At 41.2% G+C, this 27,888-nt stretch overlaps 1 protein-coding gene across 4 annotated transcripts in view; it reads right to left on the bottom strand.

Moving 5' to 3' along the window:
* Positions 1 to 18,416, bottom strand: part of ROCK1 (Rho associated coiled-coil containing protein kinase 1) — a 93,818-nt gene extending 75,402 nt beyond the window's left edge. For 3 of the 4 annotated variants that reach the window (XM_075142011.1, XM_075142010.1, XM_075142013.1), the window contains exon 1: positions 17,257 to 18,416. In XM_075142011.1, coding sequence (XP_074998112.1) covers positions 17,257 to 17,349 — 93 coding nt within the window. In that variant the 5' untranslated portion in view covers positions 17,350 to 18,416. The remainder of the gene's footprint in view (positions 1 to 17,256) is intronic. The other variant, XM_075142014.1, reaches the window with a different exon arrangement.
* Positions 18,417 to 27,888: the final 9,472 nt, after the last annotated feature.

Here is a 27,888-nt window from a genome sequence, read left to right as displayed (position 1 = left end):
TTCAGGCAAGAAACCACATTGTATGTCTTGGAGTGAATAAAAAAGAACTGAATTTCCTCTCTTTTTTAAATCACTGTAGATCAACTTTAAGATCCTATCACATTCAAATTTTGAGAGCTTGCTTTCTTGCTTCTCCCAATTTTCATTTAAGGGACCAGCATGTGAACTGGTCCTTCCTTAATAATTTTATCCCTTTCTCTACCTATCGAACTATGACATGACAAATCTCAATTCTTATATAATCGTATCTCATTGAAAAACCTCTTAATCCATTTATTTTCTGGAAGATGACACTTAGTCCAGTTTAACAGATTCATTTAAAAGCCAATTTTTATAAATGAGAATGCAGGTTGAAAGATGACTGTATCACTTATGATACCATTGGCTATACCTCTTATTTGTACCTATTGCTGTAAGGAAATAAGAATACAGTAGAAGATTAACATTGAGTCAAACCAAACCCATCTATGAATAGACAACTTATTCCTTCTGAAAACCAATATGAAAGTTCATGGCTGTCCAGAAGACAAGAAGAAGAAAGTTCAGAAAAAGAGTTGAGTAGTTCTAAATTCGCACATGGTGTTTCTACATAAAAGTTAATCTTAAGAACTGAAAATCTTTTGAAGATCCTACAACCTGACTCACTCTGGTTCCGGACACCATTCAGTATTGTGAGCATGTCAAAAACATATTTTGGTTTTTAATTCCCAAAATGCCAAAGCATCAATAAGTATGGCAGAGCCAGCAGTAAGATCTCAAGAATGGCAAAGCCAATAATAAGATATTATAGCTTACATTTCTTATCCCATCCTCAGAATAAATTTGCTGCTTTCTGTAAAAAGGGAAAGACATACCTTTAAGTGTCTTAAAAGATAAACGTGGCTTACATCTTCAGTTCTGTCAAGAGTCAACACACTATATTCTGAACTAGTTACAACACAAACAGAAAGCTGACGGTAAAAGGATGACTAAAAGATATCCTGATTTAACCTCTTTTCCTTGCCACACCACAGTAACAGAGCTTGAATTTGCCCATTTGGCACAGCAGATGTTGGAGCAGCTACTTTCTTCAAAAATGAATGGAGGATGCCAATAGCCTTACATAACCACAACCAAGAAAAGACCAAAAGCACTAGCTGGTGTTTGATTTGCTTTTTCCACTGAGTTTTTCTGATGCATTTTTATTTCACCTAACACATCTCCTGCTCTTAATTGTGGTACCTGCCCCCCCTCGAAAACCCCAAAATATAACAGAAGGATATATAGCTTTTAAAATTTATGTAAGTACTACAGCTACTGCATGTAGCATAAGGGCAGTAGCTCTATTAGACGCTGATTTACAAAACAGAGACAAGATGCTGTTGCAGCGAGACTGTGGCCTTACTCTTGATGGACACTGACCTGGGAATTGTTGCTATAGATCACCCTAACACCTGTCTGATTGTAAAAGTGAAATTCTAAAATTAATCTCTGGCACTTTTAAGTTTTATTACAGAATTGAGAAAAAAATACACTTGAAATTAGAGCATAGTCTGGGCTTTTTTTTTTTTTAAAATCTTAGGGCTCCATCAGAATGACACCAGATTCACCCAACTACTTCAGTTACCTTTTGAAAGCATATCGATATGCATACTGAAGTAATGATTTTATACCCAAATAAGTTTTACTGCATGAAGATATGCAGTTTAATTGTTGCTTGGCTACAGTTGACTGTATATGGTAGCAATCTTTCATAATCCCAACTATTTGTATTACTGCCATACTCATGAAAAAGAATTACATCCCATTTACTGAAAACTTTGTTCTATGCTAATTATTAATTTGGAGAGTTATATACTAATTGAGCAACTTCTCACCTGAAGCCATCATGAGACAAAACCTACTGAGTGTGTAAGGACTCCTACTGGCTCCTGATCATTTTGCAAGTTTCTCTTCGCTTAGCAGAGATCTTTTCCGAACCTAAATGGATAACTTGAACTTGCTGGTTTAAATCTTGGGAATATTTTTTTCCTCCTAACAGATAGAGTTCATCTTCACTTGAAAGGTATTAAATGCCACAAAGAGAAAAAAAATTAAGTCTGCAGGAGCTGCTTTTCCTATTGTTTTTCTTTTTTAAATTCAGACACAATTACAATTTACAGTTGCCATTTAGGATGAAAAATATTTAAGAAAATATCTAACAGCAGTTTATCTTTTTGCCCATTGAGAAACTAGATTTATTGTGTATGCATTCTGTGATTGAGTTTCCTCCATCTCTTCACGCCACTAGATTTAAAGATTTTTCTCCTTAAGTCTGTTTCTTTTTTTTTTTTCATTCTGACCAGATCTGATGTTACAAGACAAATGACATGAACATTGTGCTGCTCAGCATAGATACCATATCATGTATAGAGTCGTCTCAGAAAATGGGGCCTTGATAGCTACGACTGAGAAAGCAATTTGTACATAAAGTATATATAATTATTGTGTGCTTAACTAGTACTGCTGCAAACAGATTGTTGCATGAATTCAAGAACTTCACTGATGCTTTGAAACCAAAGCTAGAAAAAGACAAAGGGAAAACCAACCAGTGAAACACTGTGCAGCTATTTTCTCAAAAGCTTGAGAATCACAGAACCATTGAACAGCCCAGATTGGAAGGGACCTCAAAAGGTCATCTGGTCCAACCTTTCATGGGAAAGGGAGCCTAGATGGGATTATCTAGCACCCTGTCCAGTTGCGACTTGAAAACCTCCAGTGATGGGGACTCTACCACATCCCTGGGGAGGTTTGTTCCAGTGATTGGTTGTTCTCACTGTAAAAAATTTCCTTATATAGATACGAAACTTCTCCCAGTGTAACTTGTACTCGTTGCCCCTTGTACTCTCCATGTGGCTCCTTGAGAAAAGATAGCCTCCACCCTCTTTGTAGCTGCCGTTTAAGTACTGGAATACTGTGATGAGGTCCCTCCGAGCCTTCTCTTCTCCAGGGAGACTCCTTCAGTCTTCCCTCACAAGGCAGGTTTTCCAGCCCTTTGATCATCTTTGCGACCCTCCTTCGGACCCTCTCCAGTCTGTCTGTGTCTTTCTTGAATTGTGGGGACCAGAACTGGACACAGCACTCCAGGTGTGGCCTGACCACCACTCAGTGGGATGATCACATCTCCATCTCTGCTAGTAACACCCCTTGGGGTGCAGCGCAGGATCCAGTTTGTCTTTGTTACTGCAGCAGTGCACTGCTGACTCATGTTCAGCTTGTTGTCCACCAGGACCCCCAGGTCAGCAAGGCTGCTCCCCAGCCACACAGACCCAAGCCTGTACTGGGCTCTTTGGTTATGTCGTCCCAGGTGCACGACTTTGCACTTGTCTGTTAAACTTCATATTGTTCTTACTTGCCCATTCTTCCAGCCTGTCCAGGTCTCTCTGTAAGATGGCTCTCCCTTCTGAAGTGTCCACCTCACCACCCAGTTTAGTGTCATCAGCAAACTTGGTGAGGGTGCTTTCAATCCCATCATCCAGGTCATTTATGCAAATTTGAACAGTGTGAGGCCCAGTATCCATCCCTGGAAGACCCCTCTTGTGACAGGCTGCCAGCCTGAGTAAAAACAATTGACAACCAAGAGATCCTTTGAGATATTTTAAAACAGTATATTTGATGTCTCACCAAAATTAACTCTAATTCAACTACATATTAGCAAACTTTATGCAGATAATTCTTTGTGCTGTTTTGGTGCCATCACACAGGATACAGAAATATTCTCGTCATAGTTCCTTCTAACAAAATCTAGAATAGGAAATTGTAATTTCACAGTACTGAAAACAAAAACACCTATCAATTATTCTGAAGCTTACAGTACTTCAAGAATTTGCAGCGGGTTTTATTTTAAAGGAAAATCCATGTCAGGACTTCATATTTTTCATCATATATATTTGTGTGTGTATATATATATCTACAAGTACCATGAATATACTGAACATAAATCTTTTCTTTCTAGACAACTCATTTATTTAATGATGATCTCAAGTGATTAATGAAGCTTTTTACAGAAAGGCTTTCCTGGAAACCTGTGAGGCACACCTTCAGAAGTAAAGTAAAAGGCAAGCAATAACTGCACATGAACTCGTTAAGGTAGAAAAACAGCACCTACTCAATATGTAAGGCTAACAAGAAGGAAAATTATTTCAAAGAACTAATGAACTTTATTTATTACAACCCTCAAACTATTTAGGTCAATGGAACATTTTAGTGATCTTTCCCCCTTTCCTCCAGTGATTACACTACTGGAAACTATGGCAAACAGAACAGCCTCCTGTTACACAACCGAGCATTGGACACTTAGTAGTTTATAAGTTTAAAATGCATACATCTTCATTTTAACAGCTTCGTATACAGGCACAGAGCTCAAACAGTCAGGCAGTACTGAACTTTTTCCATAAAAAGCATCAAATTTCATGAAGCTTTTCTTAATTTGTCTCCAATTTTCCCCCTAGAAAATACAGTAAATCCCTACCACGCAGTTTATGCAAAGTTTGAGACCAATGAACGTTATGAGCATTAAAGTTTCCATGCTACTAAAAAAGTTAAGGCATTGTAAAAATTTACTTATTATATTGAAGCAAAATCATTTTTAGGCTCATGTAGTAATATACACTAATACATAGAGAAACTAATTTTCTTTACTTAAAAACAGTATCTTACAGTCATAAGTCTGTATTCAGACAAATTAGTTTCCCCTATTTATCTGCGGGAACATCTGTAACTAAAGACTAACTCAACTCTAACTCAAAATACTTAAGAATCTGAAAGCAATGGCTCATATTAAAATTGCACAGTTTAACACCACATATTCATTGGTATGTTATAAACAGACACACACCTTCCTTTTAACTTAGTTTAAAAAGTCTTCTTGTGGAGTTTTTTTGGTCATTGATATTTGCCACATGTGTGCTTGAAGCTTGATGTCTGTTTTTCAAATACAACATGATACTAACAGGGAAATTTCCCTACCTCTTAAAAAGAGTACAAACAGTAGCTTGCCTCCACACCATCAAACCCACAATTCCGGGGGGGGGAGGGGGGGGGGGACACCACTTCCTTATTTTAGGTGCAGGAAATAGAAATTCAAAAGAGTCTCACAAAAATCCTGAAGAAATCAGGAAACCCTGACTTAAGTCATCATAGGCCCAAACAAACAATTTCAATCCCAAAATCATCTTTAATTATAATCTTCCTAATTTCTCTGCTCGTTTTCCAAATCTTGTATTTGTATTTATATCTTATGGACAGACAAGACTTCCATCTATACAAAGAGCTTTTCTTTTGGTTCTTGTTCCCTATCACCACCCTGTAAGTGAAATCTCTTTTGTGTTCTACAGTTAGGAATATTCAAAAGTACAAAAGGACGAGATGACAGTCCTATATTGCACTGATGCCCCCTATTTGTTGATATTTCATTTACTAAGTAGGAGGAGAAAAGAGGATAATATGGCACACCAACTTTGATTTCAACTTCTCTGTCTTTTCAGGTGAGACTTGATTGGTACTCAAACAAGAGAAAGTATTTAAATTAAATTACTGACTTTCCACAATCTCAAAGTCAAATGGATTTTTTAAAACTATTAAGAATGAAGTAATTTATGGTAGGCAAATATCCACTGCATGAGTTTAAGAACTAACTAACTTGAGAGCCTATGAATAGGCAGGACTGGCATTAGTGACAAGATTATTTCTTTTGTCATCTGCCCAATTAGTTGCTCCTCCTCTTCCTATCAGAACTTGATTACTTCCTTGCTTCTTCTGCAGTAGAAATGAAACAAAAATTAACTGATCTGAACAGTGAAGAACATAAGATCTTGATAACAGACAACACCCTCCTGTATTAAAAAATTGATTCTTGTGTTTTGCAGAGCTGGGGACACAGGCATTTTGCCCAACTTAAGCATGAGCTCTTTTTGTTAACACCGCTTTCACTTTCTTTTAGATGAAGAAAGGAGGCTTAACTAATAAAAGAGCTCATTTCCGTAGTTCTAGGATGGATGAGCTGCATGTCATTATACCTGAAAACCATTTGTTTATCATGATGCAATTCCAAGGCAAGCAAGATCTACAAGAGATTGTCTAACCTTAAGTATGAGCGTTAGCTCAAAGTTGCAAGTTACTTGTAAAAAAAAAAAAAGATTGTGTCTTTCCCATTGTTATGAAAAAGGTTATGTTGATTCCAACTCTTTTGAGAAAATATATTTATTTTATGAAAACAACAGATTACTTCTGAAAGTAATTCTTCAAAAACTCATAGCCATATTTCATTTTTTTCACTTTTGCTAACCCATCACTTCATAAGACAATTTTTTTTAAAATTAAATGTAAAGACTTGACTGATAACTCCTCTTGCAGAAAAAGCTTACCATTTCATCAAACTGTTTCCAAAATACATCTTTGTTGGATACTGTTACTTCCTCCCACAAAACGTGAGTAATGCAACACCACTGGAAGGTAAGTTTGCTGATGGAAAATTAAAGACGTCCTGTTTTGGTACAGTTAGTCAACCTCTCACAAGACAGCCTGATTTGAAAGAAAATCTTCAGCTGCCTATTCTGGTTGAATCTTAAATTGAAAAATTAAGTTTCTACTCCCAGGGCATCAGAAACTTGGGAAGAAACTTCCCAACACGCAAATACATGGTTTTAATCACTCTTTTCTTTTACTCCTGACCATGTCTATGAGTTTATCAAACTGCAATGAAAAAGGGTATATAAAAAAATTCCTTTTTTCTTTCCCCTAGAATTCGTGGTTCTCAGACCCTTCTTTCCCATGAACTTATCAAGAACTATGATAGAAACTATGCTTTATATGAAGGTAAAGTTGATCTGACCCCTCTCTTTGCCAGGAGCTCAAAGAGGAGGTTGTCGTGACCAAAAGAAAAGGTAAGGTCAAGAACAATGCAGCCATCCCAACTCCTCCCTGATCCTAGCCAAAATCAATTGCACTGTACAGAAGGCAAAAAGTTACATAGGAGTCATTTACAGTTGCAGTCCCAGAACCAAAGCAGCTCCAGCATCCTCTAAAGTTTTCCTCTAAATGGCATCTCTCATTACATCTCAAGTCCAAACTGCTGATGAAAATATGTATACATCGCATCAAGAACGATAAAAGCTTTGAGAGCCTGAAGGCATTTTAGGACAAAAAAGAAACAATAGGAGAAAATTTCAAAGACTTCTCTGACCTTACACTCATTAAGAATTAAAAGCAACAGAGACTTTTAGTCCTTTCCTTACCCCAATCCAATCCGCCAAGTGGAATCAATGAACAGCTCCGAGTGTGCAAGTTACTCGGTACAAGACCTTCTTTGTGCTACAACTCTATTCTTTAGATAAATAACCCAGAATTCTCCTGAATATGGTCTTCCTAACAAGAGTCTTCACAGCTTGTTTCAGAACCACAATGTGACTAGTTCTGAAGATTTTTGCAACTGTCTGATTTTACAAGCCAAAAGCACCTCCAAACTTTAAGGTCATGCTATGTCCAGAAACCGTATGCACAAAACAGTTTTTGGGGTATGAGAAAGGCTGAAAGTAGCCACGAGCATTTTAGTAAAAGACAGAAGACAAAAGCTCTTCCAGGAAGCACACTAATGTACTCTCTACAGAGAGAGTACAGAGAGAGCCTAGCTTCTTAATGACATCTCCAATTCCAAATTCAGTGTACTTTAAAAAAAAAAAAACCAACAAAAAACCTGAAACAACCAAAAAACCAACCCAACAAAACACACAATCACATCAGTAGTTCAGCTTACTCCATAACCCTTAATGGGTATTTTGTTGTTTCTGTCACCATCTTTGCTCTGTTAGTGTTGGCAACAATAGCCCCTGTTTCGAAGGCCATGACAATTGTTGCCAATGCTAGCAGAGCAAAAACTTCAAGTCCTAGTAAGTCTACCGTTTGGCTGGCACCATTTTTGGCCTCTTATCCAAAAGAGGATATATAGCACGTAATAGTAGGTTTGAATGGTCCCAAGATCACCACAAACCATATCATTGGTGTATTGGCAATTGTTTGTTTAATCACCAATGAACTCAGTAGCAACTGGAGTTTAAGGAGGAGGACAGCAGCTCTCAGAAAATGTATTAGAGCAATAAATGAACTGCTAGGTAGATTGAAGTGGCAGAAGAATCTTTCCTCTTTGCAAGGGGAGAGTAAATTCTCTCAGCTTAATACTGACAGGGTTCTTTCCATGCCTACAATCGCAGCTACTTTCTAAGAAGAGATTAGTATAATAATATACTGGTATAATAAGATTTCATACCAAAGAAGGGCTCATGAGGAAATTCTATGATTCCACCTCTAACACTGACAGCAGCGCATAATATCAAGACAAAGTTGTGAGGCACCAGTATTACCTCTATTTTCAACTACAGCTTCATGTCATGCCTGATACTGTTCTGCGCAACCTGGCATCTGTGAAGAGGCATGGGGCAAATATAACCAGCACAAACTCATTGTCCTATGTTCAGTCTCGTGTCTCCCTGAAGGATCTTCCCCACCCGCTCCTATTCTATCATCTCCTGGCTGGAGAGGCTTCCTCCCCTCCTAAGTACCTTACCATAGAGTCACTCCACTGAGCTTGCAGTCAAAGGGTGCTCCTAGATCTCAATGCTGGAATTAATATGCTGGACTCTGTCATCCGTACTCCAGGAAGATGCTGCTTGTTGTACTGACACCTTGCACTTCAGCTTCTACCATAGGCAGTCTCTCCTCCCTCTTCACCTATCTCCCAAGGACAGGTTCCGGCCCCATCAGTATCAAAAAGTCTTTCACATTCCCATGCCAATACCCAGCCTCCCTCACTGCTTGTCAGAAGGGGAATGATGTACACACACAGATACAGAAAACACAATGCTACCAAGGTTCAGAATCATGAAAAACTGAAGTGGCACTACTGGAGTGTAAAACGAACAAGAGCACTCTTTCTTCCTCCAACAGAAAAATTCTACTTCTAATCTGTTTCAACTGCAGTCGCAAATTAAATTTAATGAGCTTACCAATTCACAGCAGCTTTCCCCTCAGATACAAACCCTTATGCTTAAAATCTCCAAATCTACAATTGCCTCCATGCAGAAAGTTCCTTCCAGTCTTCTATGGCAGATGCCTTTCAGAGGAAAATGATTTGGGCTACAAAGAGATTTACTGACCAAGTTAAGAAGGCCAAAACACTTAGAGAACTCTGCAAATAATTGCAAAATGAGTATTGATTATTTTTCTGTTTAGTTTCAGTGAATTTTATTCTCTGCTATGAAGCATCAACCAAGTAAGTGTACTGCTGAGAAGTGGAAAATTACCGGTTGCCCAGAGAGGTTGTGGAGTCTACCTCTCTACCTGAGATATTCAAAAGCCATGCTGGGCAACCTGCTCTAGGTGGCCCCTCCAGAGCAGCGGGATTAGACAAGATGACCTCCAGAGGTCCCTTCCAGCCTCAATCATTCTGTGAAATAACGATCACTTGTACTCAATGAAATACTACTTTCGCTGTGCACATGGTATTAAATATTAAAAAGGCAGACTTCCAAATCATCTTCCAAAGTAACTGATTTAGAGAGAAGAAAAAAATTTTTTAGAAGCTTCTAACCAAAATATGGACATAAAATAAATAACCTGTTTTTATCTCAAGATCTCCATTTTCTTGGAATAGTAAGCGTAGTATCATCTACCAGTGGCCAGTATGAGACAAATGCCCTGACCATCTTTCCTTCATGTTTTCCCATTTGAAATAACCATTATGGCTATAACACAAGTCCTACTAACCATCTTCTGAAAAATGTAACTTCCCCAACCACAAAACAGGAAAAAATTTCCTAGCTGAAATCTCCAGATGTCAGGAGAAGCTTCTGGCCTCTTCTTTGGAAAGTCCATTCCAGATGACACACTTAATTTTTTGTAGTCAGGGCATTTTTTTGGCCATTATTTGTTTGCTAAAAAAGAAGCCCAGCCTCCGTAGAAACAATATTTTCATAGCAGTCAGTGACTACATGGGAAAACAGCCATCTTGTATTAATGTATTTTATATGTGGATATCTAACATCAAGAGACTTTATCAGGAAGTGTCAGTTTTCCTCTGAATATATTCGTATCTTAGAATTTAATACATCTGAATACAATGCAGCACTACCTAAATACTATGCAGCTTTTAAGAGAAAAAAGATAAAGACATAATTACTCAATATTTGCATAACTATTAGAATTCAAGGATTTCTTGGTTATATTTTCTTATAGTGAATATTATGACTCATGAAGATCTGTAGGAAAAAACAACTATGTATTCCACTTGTGTTTCCAGATCAATTATAAGTTCTGTATCCCAGACACACAAGCTAGAAACACATTTAGGTAGTTCCAACCTACAGTCCAAAATAAAGCCTTAGTTTGTGTAGTGTTTTCTACAGAGGTTTCCAAGCATCAGGTCTTTGCATCATCTCAGAACATGCCACTGAAAAAACAAGAAAACTTTCACATATTTCTCAACTCTATAAAAGAAACAAAAAAAAAAAAAAAGAATGCATGCAAGAAATTCAAGAGGGAAAGCAGAAATAAAGAAATCAGCAGTTGGATTTAAATTAATAAAGAGATCTTGCGTACTATCCCCATGACAATTTGTATTGTATAAATATTGACAGGGAGTGGCAATCTTTCAGTTAGTTAAAGCCAATCCTTTACAAGATTTTGAGTATCAGAATAGACTTTGACCTGTGCTCCAGTTAGAAGCTGGTACCAATCCTGTGCCGGTTCTCCCCTAACAAGGTGGGTAGCTAACCAGACCAAGCAACCGCTGCTTGTCTAGACAGTCTCCAGACTGCTGTAACTAAAGATGCACCACAGCAGTTATACTCTGCTGATGTTGTTTGGATATCCATCAGTACTGAAAAGCCCAAGAACAAACCTGACTAGAGATTACACTACAGGAGATCCGATCATCTCCGCAAAGCAAAACACTATGGACAACAAGAACTCCAAACCGCTTTTCTTCTTCACAAAGATCAATTTTCAGCTCTTGTTCAACGACTGTTAATCCACGTGTTTATTTCAGCAGATGGTGAAAGATGGTGTTTATTTGCATTTGTTTTAAATGCACTATAACTGGGTGTTGTCTACATAGTACTTACAGTTTTACCAATATTGTCTCACCATCCTTCTGGCTTTATTGCTACTTGAATGATTGGACAAATTAAGGCAAAGACAGAATAGTTTTCAACCATACTCTAATTTTGTTCTCAAAGGAGGAAGTTCAGTTTTTCAGTATCTCCATTTGGAACTGCAATTTCTTGATGACAAAGGAGTTTCAATAAATAGCATCAAGCAACATCCACAAAAAAAATAGAAGTTTTTAATTACATGTTACAGGACCTCTCAAATTCAAGATAAACATCCTGTATTGAGACAAACATCTCAGTATTCCTTGCTAAGAGACCTAAAAAAGCTTTTTATTTTTATGTAGTACTAAAGTATATCCTAGGGAATTCTGCTAACAGCAACTGTGAAGCTACCAGTATCATCTGCTCACAGTGCTTCTACATATTTATTAAGTTCTCAATGAGTGGCTCCTGAAGCTATCATTGTCCTCAAAGTCAGAGATTTACAGACCAGCAGGTTGATTTTCAATCTGCCCCACACACAAATTCCAGGTGTTTCCCTCTTCCTTCCCACCACCACCACAAAACTAAAACACTCCGCAGTTGCCAGGGAAAATGACATTGTTTACAAATATTTTTATTTGATAAGAGCATTTATAATCTACTACAGGGTTTTAGTTGGGTTTTTTATTCCTCTTGTTGAAATGTGTCTTAACATCAACTTTCTGTTATCATTCTTGATTAAAACTTTGTATAGGAAAAATAAATAATTACGTTCTTAGAGCCTCTAGTTTTATAAGCAGAAGAATTGGATAAGTTAACTGATATTCATATATAAAACCTACCATACACTGTGAATCAAATGCTAACATTTTGACAGTCCCACCACCTCTACTGTTAACTTTCTAGAGGCTTACATAATACTACAAAAGTCTTCTAAGAGGTGCAATCTGAAATGAGAATCTACCAAGTTATTGCATTTCCAAAGCCAACTTACAGTTGCATTTTACCTTTGATTAACATACCAAGTTACATATTTTATAATTATTTTCACATCAACCTATATATTTGATAATTCTTAGTGATAAGCAGGTAATATTAACATGCAATTATAATCAGTTTTGCATATAAAGCTTGCATATGGCAACTTGAAGACACAGAATTATATTTCTAGGGCAACCAGAGGTCTTATTTTAGATCTAACTACAGAAACACAGAATCATTTGGGTTGGAAGGGACCTTTAAAGATTATCTAATTCCAACCCCCATGGCCATGAGAAGGAAGGTCACTAGATCTTCACTAGCCCTACCCAACCTGACCTTGAACACTTCCAGGGATGGGGCATCCACAACCTCTCTGGGCAACCTCTTCCAGTGTCTCACCACCGTCATAGTAAAAGACTTCCTCCTTATGTTCTATCTAAATCTATTCTCTCTCAGTTTAAAACCGTTGCCCTTTGTCCTGTCACTACAGGTCTTAGTAAAAAGTCTCTCTCTGTCAGAAGAGAGAGATATTCAGATATCCTCTCCTAGTATCCCCAGTCCTTCTCCACAGAGCTGCTCTCCATCCATTCAACACCCAGTCTGTACTGATACTGGTGATTGCCCCAACTCAAGGGCAGGACCTTGCACTTGGATCTAAAGAATGGCAGAAACATGTCCAAAGAGATTTAGTCAATCGTGACATTTCCCCTTACTTTGAACTACCTCCAGACAACTTACAGCATTCTGAAGCTGACAATCTTGCAAATGTTCCAACTCTGCTTTTTCTGTGCATGAGTTTCATTAGCAAATGAGTAAGCTGCTTGGATACCAAGCTTCTCTAGCATTTTATCACTCAGATTCTAGGAGCATAGTTAATGTGGTTTCAGTGAAAGTGATTTTTGACAGTTATTTTGACAGATAAGAACTTTTGAAGTAAAGGTACTTTGAGTTATATTCTTTACTTTTTATTTATTTATTTTTTATTTACCAAATCCCTAACCACAAGGTCTTCAGAAGCGCTTTCTAACAAGTTAAGCAGAAGGGAAAGAAGGTCTAGTGACAATAGAGATTTAGAACTCCAAATCCCAAAGATGATGAGATCATCTTGCCTATGCAAGACAGATGAACATGAATTCATGCAGCTGAATATGAAATAGACCTAGGAAAAACAGGTGAATCACACTCTGTACCTGTGTATTTTTGGTGCAACAAAAGTGGAAGCTGCTTGAGACTAGCTAAAACAAGTTTGTCATATGCAGTGTTCACTGTTGTCATTTAATTTGAAGCCAAACTGCTGAACAAGTGAAACATTTGACATCTTTGAAAATTAAGACCATCAAAAGTCTGAAGTTTTAAAAATCAACTACTCAAGTAATTGACTAGGTACTTGAACAATTGAGTTACTCAAGTGTCTACATAAAACATGAAAAGACTCTCTGTGAGTTAGTATTAGAGCAGAGAGAGCACCAAAAAGCATTTTCATGAACATTTACTAATTATTTTTGAATCAAAAGCATGGGCAGTTTCAAGTCAAGATGTCCCCCATCCATTCACCTGTTACACCCCCCCTCTCCAAAAACTGGAAGCCCATAAACCCCAAGGATTTAGTAAAAAACACAGAGGAATAAGAAATCTGGTTTTATTCCAAAATTGTTGTAGAAGTATGCTCACTTAATACTACTTTCCACTGCTTAATATCATTAATGAGACACTAAGCTCAAGTTAATAGCTAGTTACTTACATTGCCTTTGGCTCTACTCAGCACACTTAGGTGTTCACCAGTATCATTGCACACCCTAGAGTGTGACTACCTATCTAATGCAGCCTTCACAGTCTTATTAGATCTTTTTAGGACTGTAGGACTCCTAGTACCTGATATTTTGAGAAAAAGCACTACATTATGCTGTGGCACATGCTTTACACAGAAGTTTGGCCTTCTCATGGCTCATCAGAAAAGACAGCCTATCTATGATTTCCCAGCCTAGTACTAAATCAAGTGCATAGAAGCCCCAAAGAAACAAACAAATTTAGTGACAGACAGTTGCAACTTAGTTTTCTTACTCTGTTTTATTACAGTTGCACAAGAGAAAATGGGAAAAAATAAACACATCTCTTTCCTGCACCTCAGCTTTATGAATTTCCTTCCTGCAGCATGTAAATTGAAGTTATATAGTCCTCACTGTGCCTTTTCCGCCTGCTCTGTTGTCAGCACTCTTCTCCCACACCTTCCTGAAACGGTAACACGCCTTCCTTTGTAGCAGCCCCCCCGCCCCATCTTCTTTTCTTAGTGTTCTCATACTACTTCACATATAAATTTAGAATCTTTCTAGCATACAGAACCTAGCTTATGACATTTACAAAACCCAAAATGGTTACAAAACTGATTTAAAGGTTATTGCATGCCTGCCTTTTAGTCTGCAGGGGTTACAAACTGATGGGGAAGAAGAGTAAGAATAGAAGCAAAACGAATTAAAGCTAAAGAGGATAAAAACATAGTAAGAGAAGCTAAGGGCATTGCTGAGACTTTTCTTTGCACAGCCAAAAAAATGCATTTCTTCAACTAAAGGAACTCCAGCATTTTAAGCTTACATGTTTAGAATATCAGATGCTGAATTTAAAGTGTCTGTGCATCAGTTATTCATATATTACCACTTAGATATACACAGTTAGCTAACACCTTTGCTCAGGAAAAGTGAAAACAATTATAAATAACATCAATTCACAACTTTAATCAAAGGAAAAAAAGGTTTTAGATTTAAAAAGTTTTATAAAAAAGGATTTCTTTTTTTTTGTATGGAATCTGATCACAAAATTTAACATTTTCTTTTCAAGTGTACCAGGCCTAGAGACTGACAAGTTTCCCTCTTTAAGTGGGAGCTGGGGGGAGGGGAACAGAGTATTCATCTTGGAAGATATTTTAAGTGCAGATCAATCACACCTACACCTAAGCATTTCTTCCTTAAAAACATATCCACATAGATTACAATGTATTTCATATATAAATAGTACCTTGGGCCAAGAATGATGCTTGTAGTGTGAATCATCACACCAAGAATTGGTATAAAATATGAAGTGCTAGGATTCTTAAATTCTATAGAAAAAGAGCCCAAGAACCAACACAGGGTGAGAGATATGAAACAAAGTAAAAGTCCAGCCAGCAGAGAGATTGATACAGTGATCAAACACATACAAAGTTAACCTACCAGCTGATTTCTTCAGAAGCAGCAGTTTATTTTTTAATTGGTATTAATTTAAAAAAATAGTATCTGTAACTAGGGCTAGCTAAAAAAAAAAAAAGACAACATCATTCTGATGACTATACCATAAGAAGCTGCCTTTAAAAAGAGTACGCAAAGGTATGCCCAAAAATCTAAGATGATTTCTAAAAAATTGTCACTTTAAAGGACATTCTTAAGATCTGTGATGCAAACACATGTTCTAAAACTTTACACAAGCATGACGGGAAGCATCCCAACAAATTCATTCCCAAACTGACTACAGCTTAGCTCCAAATTGCAATTAAGATAACTGAAAAAGGGCAAATCCTTAAACTGATTAAAAGGTGAAGGAATACAGTTAAAGATACTATCAACTGCATGTTTGATACCTGCAACCTCCTTACTATCACTGCAGGAAGGTCCCCATAGTATGGCCAGCATTAAAGCACATACTAGCAAACTGAGTCATGGTTAACATAAAACTCTGGACTCTTAATTGGATCTATACTCTTGACATCTATCAATAGAAGCTGGGTGTAAAAATGTCAGATTTGACAGTAGTCTTGAGTTATCAAAATTGACACAGTCTATCCCAAGCATCAGAGCTCCTCATCAGCTGTGGTTCTAAGATGACAGATATGTAAACTAGATCAAAAGAAGGAAGTTAACTGGAAGAAGCAGTGCTATTTTCCCTTATGGCAGCAACATCTAAAAGGTTCCGCTTTTATCCAGGGATGTAGGTTCAACCTGCCGACACTTCAGAAGCTCACAAATCAGGAATAAGCTAAACAGAGTACACAAGATCATGAACTTGTACAGGTTCTTTCATTAGATTCTTTTCACCTCTCCACTGCCTTATGCTCGAGAAAGTTTTCTGCTAAGAGCCATGCAGCAGAAGATGAAGAATGACTATTAAGAGCTATCTCCACCCCCACGCCTCCCTTCCCTCCCCAACCCCAAATGTCAGAGTTCATACTAGGAACAAATTCAATTTACTTGTTCTCCTCTCTGACAACAGAAAGCCAGAAAAAAATAAACTAAAGAATTTTTATCACTTGCTACAAAGAAAAGAAATTCTCTACCTCAGCATAAAAGCACAAATTACAATTTGCTACTATTTAAGGGCAACTCTAGGCATATCTAAGTACTCAGTTACATCCCAAACAAATTGGTTGGATCTGGCATACACTTTTTTGAGGTACTTTTTATGATCAGAACTAAAATATCATCCACTTTTTTCAAGCAAGTACCAAATGATGTTTGGTTTATGTCAGGAAGTGTTATGGTTTGCTTTCTTATGATGCAATTATAACACTGACAGCACTGGAGAGATCCACTGAACCATCAGGTATGATCAAGCAGGGAAACATTAAGCAAGCAGCCCTCTATCCCAGGCCTAGCACACCAACTAGTTTAAAATGCATTTAAACCCCTGCCATGACTACTTCCCCACCTGTAAGGGCATATTAATCTTACAGCTGTGTTTTACACATCATTAGTTAGCATTTGCAAACGTCTACGCTAAACAGGCTGAAGTCAGTGCTGCAGTGCTTAACCACAACGTAAGAGGACCTCACTCTTAAAAAAAAAAAAAAAGTTGTTGAACAGGGAATTGGTATACCCAAGCTATTTAGCACACACAGGGCTGGCACTCACGAATCACGCCTTTGTACAAAGTGTCCACCGCCCCTTATGACAGCCGGTGAAGAACATAAAGGTGCATGAAGCGAGAGAGATGACAAGTCTGAGGCAGGACCGGGCGGGCACCTCTTTGGCATGAAAGCCGCTCTCCCTGCACAGAGACATTCACGCACCCTCAGCTCGACTCTGAGTAAACAAAACACTGGTGCGGAGTTAAGCAGGGTGGTGACTCAGCCGGGAGTACGAGATTCGGTCCCACAGGGTAAGAAATTCGGGGAGACGGGTCCGGGGGCCCATGGGCGCTCCCTACTCACCAGCAAACAGTCCACGTTCACTTCGGATTTGGGGTCCTTTAAAGTCACGTCGATTTTTTCAAACCGAGACTCAAAACTTTCTCCCGTCGACATGTTTCCAGAGATAAAAAAGTTTCCCTTATTCCAGAGCAAAGTAAGGTTAAAAATAATGAAAAAGTAAAAAACAGGAACAAGCGAGCACAAAAGAGAAACCACACAGCCTATACCAGGCTGAGGAGAGCTTCCTGCAAAATCCCTTCAATCACAGAAGTCTCTGAGGCAAGTCCCCCACGCTGCCCCGCCAAGGGGAGAGAAAACCGAAGGAGACTGCTTGGGAGTCCGCGGCGGGGGGGACGAGGCTGCTTCTCCCCCCTCCTCCACGCACGCACTTTCCTGGGCTGCTCACAACTCTGCAGCAGCAGGTTTCCTCTCCCTCCCTCCTCTACTCGGGCCCCAGCGTCTCAGCAACCTCATTTTCCCAGCCGGGGAAGCCGCCCTGGGAGCCAGCGTAGCGGTTCCTCCTCCTCGACCTGCAGGAGCGGCGGCGGGTCAGTGCCAGGCTCCGAAGCGCAGCTTTCTTTCCGGAAAACCAGAAGAAAAAGCAACAACAGAAAAGAAGTGGCGGGGGGGGGGGGAAGGCAAAAGCCTGCAGGCACACCAACAAAGCAAAAATGAGAGAAAAAAAAAAAACGTAGGAAAATCCTCTCAGCGCCGCGGGGTTGGTCCTTCCATAGGCACAGAACGAGGGAGCCCGGGGCGGGCCGGGGGGAGAGGCTGCCCCTCTCCTCGGCTGTGCCCTGCCTGCTCCGGGCGAGCGGGCAGCGCAGGGCTGCCAGCTGCGCGCACAGGCCGCCCCGGCCCCCGCTGCGAGTGTCCCCCGCGGGCAGGGGACGAGTCACTTCAACGGCGGAGCGACGGCAATAGCATCTTTCTTCCTCTCTCCTCCTCCTCCTCGCTGCCTCCCGCCGCTGCCAACGCCTGCTCCGCTCCCCGCGGCGCTCCTCTGCCTCACGTACGGGACGGCAGCCCGGACCACTCCAAGACCGACCCGAGGTTTCAGCGTGAGAGGGAGGAGGGAAGGAGGTGGCTTAAGGGGAGGGGAGAGCGCAAGGTCCGGCCGCGGCGGCTGAGAGGAAACCTGCGAAAGACACCAACATGTCCGCCTTCCTGTTTGAACAGTCGGGGGAGGGGGGGCGGCTGGGACGGAGGGGCAGGGCGCATGCGCGGAGGGAACGGCTCCGGCACGGGCAGGGAGGGGAATGAGGCAGAAGGTATGCGCGCGCGAGGGGTGCGGGGGGGCGTGCGCGCGGCCGCCGCTCCTCTCCCCCCCGCCCTCCCGCCCTCTCCTTTCCCCCGCCGCGCCGCCGCTCAACGGTCGGAGGGGGCGCGCGCGCGCGCGCTGTACCCGCGAGACCTGGGAAGGAAAGGGCGGGAGGGGCTGCCGCGGCGGGAGCGAGTGGGCGGTGCGCGCCAGGCGGCCGCGGCGGTGCGCGGGGGGAGGGGGCGCGTTCGAAACGGCCGCGGCTCCGGTGGGGGCGGGGCGGGGCGGGTTTGACAGCCCGGCGGCGGCGCTGGGCCCTTCCGGGAGGGGGGTGGAGCGCGCCCCCCGTCCCCGTTGTCTCTGTGTTCCCCCTCACGGCCCCCCCCCGGCGGTTCCGGCGGGCGTTCCGCGCAGGCGGAGGTGTGCGCGGAGCCGACGGGCCAGCGTCTCGCTGGGGAAAGCGGCCGTTCCAGTCAGGGGTCGGGCGGCGGCGGGCCGAGGGAGGATGTTGCCCGCCGTACGTCTGCCCCGGCTCCCTGAAGGCGCCTCAGAGCTTCCCGTTCCTTCCTCTGTGGGAAACCGCGGACGGGCCCCCGCCACGGTGGCGGGCCCGGCTCTGCCGTCAGGCGGGCGAGCGTTGCACAACACGGGCCTCTGCTCGCTGCTGGGAGGGGACAGGTGCCTGCGAGCCTGTGCGGGTCACCCAGCTCAGGTGCCCAGGGAGCTTCTGGGGTCTCTCCATCCTTGGAGATCCTCAGCCGTCTGGACAAGGCCCTGGGCAGCTGGCTGTAGGTGGCCCTGCTTGAGCTGAGGAGCTGGAGAAGTTGAGCTCCAGAGGTCCCTTCCAGCCACAGTCACTCTGCGATCCTGTGTGCCCGGGAAAGGAGAGGCCACCTTCCCCAACACCAGAAGTCCAGAGCATTCCACTTTTGTCCTGACAAGAGCCGTGTGCAAGGTAGCACACCTAACTCAGAACGAATAGAGAGATGCAGCATTAAACATGTAACCCGTGCAGCGTGTCTTGGTGTTTCCAGTTTAAACCTTCCTCTCAAACTCCAGCAGGGACCGTTTCTTCAAATAAGGAAACTCCAGTAAAGTAATGATTTCAAATAATATTGGACAGAGGCCGCTGGTTCAGTTCTTTGACTTCCACTGCAGTTCCAGAAATGGCAATGGCATTTTTACAAAGATCTCTAAAAATTACGTAGAGAATGTCAAGTCATTAATCTCTGGTCACTGAACAGTTGCCAGTAGCAAACCTGAATCACTAGCACTATGAGTTATTCTCAAAGTCATGGTTAAGAAACACATGATCTATAGCCAAGTGCCAGGGCATTTGAGGTATTCGATCCTGGATATTCACTACTTGCCATCTTGCTTTATTCAGAGAAAAAAAGAAAAGGCATTCTACATTTTGCTGCTTCTTGCCCGCAGCTGCCTGCATCTTTGTTTTTGTTTTCTAATGAGAAGTATGTACGGCTAAAGCAAAAATACATGCTACAACAACGTTACACTCATGTTTACTTTCACTCGTTTTGTGCTGGCTATTACCACAGCCCTTTGATTCAGAGGGTTTGGTCGCTCTTGGAAATGCAGATGTTCCATTTCAACAACCACAGTCCAAAGAGAACATCTCGTGTACTCCGTAAGCCACAGTGTGTAGGCTTGGGATCGTTTTATATGTGATGCAGCAAGTGTTCCTAAAATACAAAGAAAATGCTTCTTACAGTCCTCATATTAAACAAGATGAAAACCATCATTAGAGATACAAAGCCTAATTCGCAGTGCTCTTGGGCACCTGGTTTAGGCATTAAAACGTATACAGGGATGATGCCAGGCCTCAGCAGGGTGATTCGAAGCACCTAGCTGTAAAGAATGCAAAATTCATGAGGCCTGTAATAGAGTAAGGAAGAGGAAGCCTAAAGTGACACAGTCCTGAGCCGTGTTCCACATGCTGCTTACATGTTTTATCTAATGTTTATGGGAAAACGTATAGGTTGTCTTGGAAATGCAAAACTTCTTCCATCCTCTCCAGGCCTCCTTGCAACAAAGCTACATGGGTCTTACTCTCACTTTCCCTTCGCAGCTTTGCATGGCTTTTTTCACAGCAAGCTTCAGCATTTTTCAACACAGTAAGTGGAGAGAAGCACCATCCCATTGTCTCGGCAACGTGGAGAATTCAGAGAGACACGAGAGCTGGGCGTCGGACAGGCCCTGACTCACACGTTTATTTGCTAGTGAAGGTTCTTGCCACTAGAACAGTACACCCGAGTACCTCTTCCAGTGTTTGTGGTGAGGGAAGCTGCTGTGTTTGTGCTCAGCTGCGTGCAAACTCAGTGTGTTTCAAACACGTCTGTCAGACGGGGCTTTTCTCACGACTATGGTGGAGTAAAAGCGCTTGTCTGTCTGTCTCAAATAGATCAGAATTTGTGTGGGAGGTATGTCACCCAGCTGTCTAGGAAACTGAGCACTGCTTTGAAAATGTAAAAGGGAGGCTTTGGTTACAAAGAGCAAAAAGGAAAATAAATTCTAATTTTAAAAGCAGTCATGGGTTAAGTGTCCGGTGTGATAGAGTGCTCATGCAACTTGAGAGTGTAATGTAATAGCTTCTAATCCAGTGAATGCTCATTCATGTGCTGATCGTGAAGCACATTTTCATGAACTTCAGTCAGACTATTGTACCTATGTGATTAGGAACTTGCATATTTCTAGCAGTGACCACTTAGAAATCATATGAAGTTCCATCCTACGTAACCAATCATAGTGCATTGAACACAATATTTTAGTTTTTTTTTTCCTTCATGATAACAAATAAACTAAAAATGGGTAATTTCTTCTTCCTGCATTTGTTGTGTCACGTATTTTGGAATTTAGCTAGCTTTTGTTGAGTGAAATGGAAATTAATCAACATATGCATGACCTGATAACATTGAGCTGATCAAGCATGCAAGCCTGAAAGATAATTTTTTCTCTGTTCAAAAGCATATAGTTTCTAATTCTTGAAAGTGTCTCTATGTAAACTCATGTCCATGGTTAGTAAACAAGCGAACTGATAATCCTTAATAAAACAACAATCATAGCCCTCATATCCATGTTGTCTTGCTTATTTTATAAGATATTTAAATGCTCTTGCTTTTAGTGTGATACAAATATGACAAATTGACATTGACAAGAGCTGATTGTTTGTCGGAGATTGCAATTTCCTATTAAATACAGAAAATCAGTAAACTATAGAATTACTACTCTGGCTTCCTATAAAACATTATACCATACTATACCATACTGTAAAAATCACATGTAATAGCATTTATCACGCAGATAGTATTCTTGTACATTAAAGTAATAAGACTGTGCATCCTAAGAGGTTTCAGTAGTGCCCGTTTCGGGAAATGAGCAAACAAGAACACGAGAGCAGCGCAATACTCGGCAAGTATTAGCTGGGCCCTCTCTGAGCAGGTGCTGTTACCCCCATCCTCTTGCGAAAAAGCTAAGAAAGATTAAGTGAAAGAGCTTGTAATAAAGTCAAAGGACATCGAGATTTTTTAGGTAGCTGAGTGTGCATCTTTAAAAGGCATGCACTCTCAGAATGAGAGAAGAGGCTAGGATACGCGAGTTTCTGATGTAACTACTGACTTCAGAAGAGTTACACAAGGCAGAAATGAGACTATATCCTGTTCACCATATTAGGCCAGGTTAGTAATGCGTGATCTACCTTCACGTTCAATTTCCTATTTAGTCAACATGAAACCTACTGCAGTTAAATCACATTATGTTAAGCCTGCCTTTGGTCCACTGCCCTCTCTCCTTGTTTGCCATGCAAAACTGGCTCGGGTTTGCCTCAGCTCTAGTCCTCTGGACACTTAATACTACAGGCCAGTATTGCTCGAAGCTCTGAGGTGAAGACTGTGGTCAACAAATCCAGTCCCTGGGCACAACATTTTACCATTGCTAAAGCTCATCTGTGCAACAGAAAGGCCTTTTGCAGGAGCTCCCTACTTCAGGCAAGGAATGATGGCTGCTCATGCAGACATATCTAAACTGACTTTAGGTAATGATAAAGTCACACCAACATAGATCTCGGTCTGCTTGCAAAATCTGGAAAAAAAAAAAGGGCTGCATTAGGTGATGAATGCTGGTGGCTATAGGTGGCTGATTTAAAGCCACAGTCACACTGTTGGCTGCAGTGCAGCCCCCTCACCTCCCTTGGGGGCTCAGCCACGCACTGAAAAAGCTCCTCAAGGAATTATAGACTGTAAGCTTGAGGTGCAAGGTGCTCTGAGTAGTGAGCACATTAAAATGCTCTGCCAATAGGAGGGAGAAAGCAAAGAAATGTGACAGATATTAGTCATACCATTTAGTACACTGAGAAAAGGCATGTTGGTTCTTCCAGGACGAGGCAAAATGTAGGAACTGAAACAGAATAGAAATAGAATAGAATAGAAATTACCTAGGCAATAAACAATTGCTAGCAAAAGAAGACAAATTTGGATGTAATTGATCAAAAGAGAATTTTGCATGGATATACTCAGCATCTGAGGATGCTGAAACAGTGCAACATATATATATACACACATATATAAATATGTATGTTTTTCATGCTTGTCACTAGCTTTAATAAAGATGTAAGGCTTCTGGCATATGACCTTGCATATTGCAGTGTATCCCAGCTTCTCGACAACGGGCAGCGCTGGAAGCCTGGGGAGAAACTGCTCCCACTGCCTGCGCATGGTGAGTGATGAATAAGAAATGGGGCACCCAGATCTTTGCTTCATTTTCTTGAATGAGCTAGAAATAGGCAAAAAAAATCACCTTTCAGAACTTTTGCAATGGCCCAGTTTGATGGAGAGGGTCGGGTCTGAAAACAAACTGTTGCAAGGGAGGAAGTAAACTGGATGGGATTGTCGGCCCCAGTGCAAACACAGATGCGTTTGCTGCCAGCAGACAAGGGCATAGTCATATAAACAGCGCAGTGTAGGCACTCCCCAAGTAACTTTTGCTGTATCTGGAAAGGAGGGGAGCTGTAAGCCCAGAGATAGCTAGCAATCCACTGGATAAATATCTGGTCACCATATGGCTCAGGCCAATATCAACCACGATTGCATATACAGTGCAGGCTCCCTTTGCTTTTATGCTTTAAAAGTGCAGAAAGAGAGCCTGTGACCAATGTATGGCAAAAGCTCACAAAGTGATTTGAAATCAAATCAAAACAAAATTCCACTGGAATGCTGAAAGCTTCATACCTCAGTAAGGACAATTTCCATGGCAAATACTATTTTCCCACTGAAGTCACTTGGTGGGTACAGAAAATGTTAAGATGCCAGAAATTCTTCTTTTACCCTGGGAAAAAGCTTTTTATTTTCACTATCCCGGAGCTTAAAAATGGCCCAAATACTTCTTGCTCGAAATCTTCAAAAACCCAAACAAACTCAACTCTAAGTCAAAGAAAAACCATGGAAAAATTTAGCCTGAAAAAACGAAGGTTTCAGAAAGTTAGGAGTATGTTAAAGCAGAAGCTAAAAATGAATCTCCTGATGGTATCATCCGTCAGGATATAAAACAGCGGGGAATTATTTGTGTCCTTTTATTTCCAGTATAAGTAGAGTGATTACCATCATTATAGACCTCTTCGTAGATTTAGCTATCATGAATCTGACTTTCTGCTCTGCTATTAATTTGTTAGCTATGAATCACCTACAGGAATAAGAATTTTTCTGCTTATTTCTCCAGTTCTTAACCCTAAGTGCTCTCTCCCAGAACAGATTTCTCCCACCCCACCTTACTCCTACTTCCCTCACATACACAGATCACATTTCCTGTGGTTGGATTAGTTTTGCAGTCCTTGCTCAAATAGTTGTTCTTCTGAAGACAAAAGTTAAAAGTAAACTGGGCTGAGTTTAAAAGTAAACTAGCTTTGATTCTCCTGGCTTTGGTTTTATGTATGTTGTCCTAAATATCTACACTCCCTGTAAATGCTTTGCTCTGCTGAAGACTATGTCAATCCATAAAAAGCCATGTTTCTATCTTGGGCCTGGGAAATATTTAACGGTTTCAGACTCTAACAGATAATTAACTTCTAAATGAGACATTTCATAACTTTTCTGGAATAAATGGAGCGGGCTTCATATGATCCTTCTCTGAGCAGAACGGTAGAAGTTGCAGTTCTGGACACTCACAGCGTAAAGTTTTGCAACACAAGTTATAGACAACTTCTTTTATATCATGAAGCTTCATGGGATTCTATATAGCTTGTGTCTTAAATTTAAGGCACTCAAATGGCACTAAATATGCAGTGTTTAAAAACCCATGTGTTTCATATGACTGTCTTCCAGATATTAAAAAAAAAAATTTTAAATGTTTAGTCACCAACAAATTCATTGCAACTGCAGGAATTATAAATCAGTCAACTTAGTCATTTTTGGTGGCTTTTAGTAACTAAATCACAGAAGCTGAATTACTGATTTTGTTCACACTCTGGATATTTTCAAATTCTTCTGTTAATCTCATGCCACTAGACAATAGACTAGCAGTTATTTTACACCAACACTACCACTGTTGTTATGTTTGTAGAGCTCTACTACTCTTAGAGCACCCCTGTAAGCTTTGAGAGAGTCTAGTGTTAGAGGATAGAGAGGATTTAGATTTGATTTTTATTATGATTCAGTTTTCATTCAGCCATAACAACCCAAAACCCACAAATGGAAGTTTTATAGATGTGATCACAGACAGAAAACTACGTGTATGAAAGTGTGAGCAAGCTCCTTCTCAGGTCTAGAACCAAAGGGTTAATCTCTTTCTTCTTCTCTGCCTCCCCTCCTCAAAGATAAAAGACACTAAACTTCCTACTTCTTGTTGCAAAATGCTATGCGGGTCTGTTGGGTAATTCAACTCTTAATACTTGGAAGGAGGCAATTTTATATCAGTTTTACCCCATTATTATGCTGATTACTTCAAGCGATACTGCCTTGAACTGGTTGGAAATGGAGAAGCCAGCCCACAAACTCCTAACTTGATGAGAGCAAAAATAACCTGTCAAAGGGACAAACTAAAGGCCAGGAACGGGCCTCTTGCTGAGATCCATTTCAAAAGTGTGTTAGACCCAAAGTAATACCCTCTCGATGGCGAGTTTTCAGGCAGAGGGAAAAAAAGAGCCAACTCTGCCTACTTGTCCACAGAGTCAAATACAGCCCGTCCACCAGGACGGGAGAATGGCAGGATCGTCCTAAGCTGGCTCTGAGCAAGCACCTGTGCCTGGCACAGGTTAGGAGAGCTTCCAGCGTAGCTGAGGGTGTAAGAAACTCTTTCTACAGCACGGAGCAGGATTTCAGCCCAGCAGAGAATCCGGCCCTGCAAACCCAGCGCAGTCTGCGCACAATGCAAAATCCACAGCAAACCCTGTGAGGGGTGTTACTAGACTTGCTGATGAATTGTGGGATTTCCCTCTAGATGTAACTGTGTGTTGAGTATGTGGGGTGGATGAGAGTGTGGATAAAAGGCATTATTATGAGCTTGGAAATATGGAGGATGCAAGTAGAAAGAAAAAAATTTACTAGAAACACTCTAAAATATTTATATGAGCTTGTTTTTGTGTGTCTTACATTTCATCTGTAATGTCGTCTTCTTTCTGGAATGACTGTGTCAGACAGAATTTTTTTTTTAGGGCAGAATTACATTTTAAATCCTCTGTCCAAACCTTGTGCTGCAATCTCCTGAAAATTCCTGTTTGCCCTTTTCTTCACAGTAGGTTTGTAATGACACTCCTAACATATCACAGTGCGCAGTAAGAATAGATGAGGCTGCTCTGTAAAGCACTGGATTAAAAAAAGTACAAGGTGATTGACTCATACATGGCCCGTGGCCATACGCATGCTTGCAAAATTGCTTCCGGCCGATGTTCTAGCACCTTTACCATAGAAACAAGAGGTAGCGTGGCAGGCAGAGCTGTCCCTCAGGAGTCTCATGAAATGAAAACATAGCTGTGAAAATGCGTATGCAAAAGGAGTGTTTGTCAAGAGTTACATTATTACACCTCTGCAATCACTTACTCCTCTTTGTGTGCTGAACTTTGGTGAAACTATGGAATAATTCAGAACTAGAATAAGTGCTTTTAAACAAATTACTGAAACTACAAGTACCATGTCCAAATTATTATGGAGTTTGGGTTTGCTTTAATGAAAATGTCTTTTGTTTACCTAATTTTATGTAGTTCCCAGCACTCTTTTGCGGTGACCATGCCATCATTTTATACTCCTACGAAGGTAGCAACATTATACTGCCTACACTGTAAAATGCCGCACCGCACTGGCAGATGTGATGGCGTAATCCAGCTGGCTGAAGTCACAGCGGTTGCATCCTCTCACCCCAAGCCTGAGTTGCCTGCTAGCCCCAGGATGTAAAACCAGAAGTTTGTCCTTTTGCCTGCAAATGTGCCTGCAGAAAAGGGACATACAACTCCGCACCTCCAGTCTTACCCGAGCTAGTTTCTAGCCAGCTAGCTGAGGTACCCACAGCGGCGAAATCGGCCTCACTAACCATCGTGTTGCTTGCCCAGGCCCCGAAGCCCGTGTTGCCGCAGCTTCGTGCAGCTGTTCTTCAGCCAGCTGGATTACGCCATCACATCTGCCGAGCGTGGTGCGGACGTGGTCTGAATTGCTGTGGGCATTTTACGGCACAAGCAGCATAGTGTTGCTGCCTTCGTATATGAATAAAATGATGGCGTGGCCACTGCAGAGGAGTGCTGGGAACTACTTCAGACTGGATAAACACAGGACTTTTTTCGCTGAAACAAACCCGGACTCTGTAATAGTTTGGATATGGTACTTGTAGTTTCAGTAATTTGAATATAGGAATTGCAAGTAGAAATCCATCCAATTATAAAAAATCATGCAATTATAACAGTCAGTGGTCACTGATGTTATCTGCACTGCGGGTAAATATGGCAAGAATGTCTTGTGGCCAATATTTCTACTATTTAATGACCACATGATTATTTTTGGTTAGCTGTTACTATTTCCTTCTTGACTCATTCCTAAAAGGCACTGAAACATCGCAGTCTTATCACTCAGACAGCAGTTACTGCAACCGTCTTTAAATCAGTTTTGCAAACCTGCATCCAGAGCATCTCCTACCAGAAGGGTGTGCGCTCTGCGTCTTGTCAACTTGAAATCCCCCCACTTTGTCTGAGTGAGCCATGAGATCCAGCCTTTCTTTCAGGCTCGTTGAGAGACCGAGTCCGAGGAAGAGCCATCTGCACTGGAGGTAATGCCACACCTCGGGAAAATGAGGAAAGAAACATTGGTCTTGTGCTGTGGGGGAGATGATCGGCTATTAGCCGCCATTCTTCTCAGCTGGGTGGAGGTTTTAATCCTCCCACCCCCGGCAGCCGGCAGATCATC

The sequence above is a fragment of the Calonectris borealis genome, chromosome 2 (genome assembly GCF_964195595.1).
Source record: "Calonectris borealis chromosome 2, bCalBor7.hap1.2, whole genome shotgun sequence".
Classification (NCBI taxonomy): domain Eukaryota; kingdom Metazoa; phylum Chordata; class Aves; order Procellariiformes; family Procellariidae; genus Calonectris; species Calonectris borealis.
The sequence above is the reverse complement of the archived record's forward strand: the minus strand, read 5'-3'. Positions and strand labels throughout refer to the sequence as shown.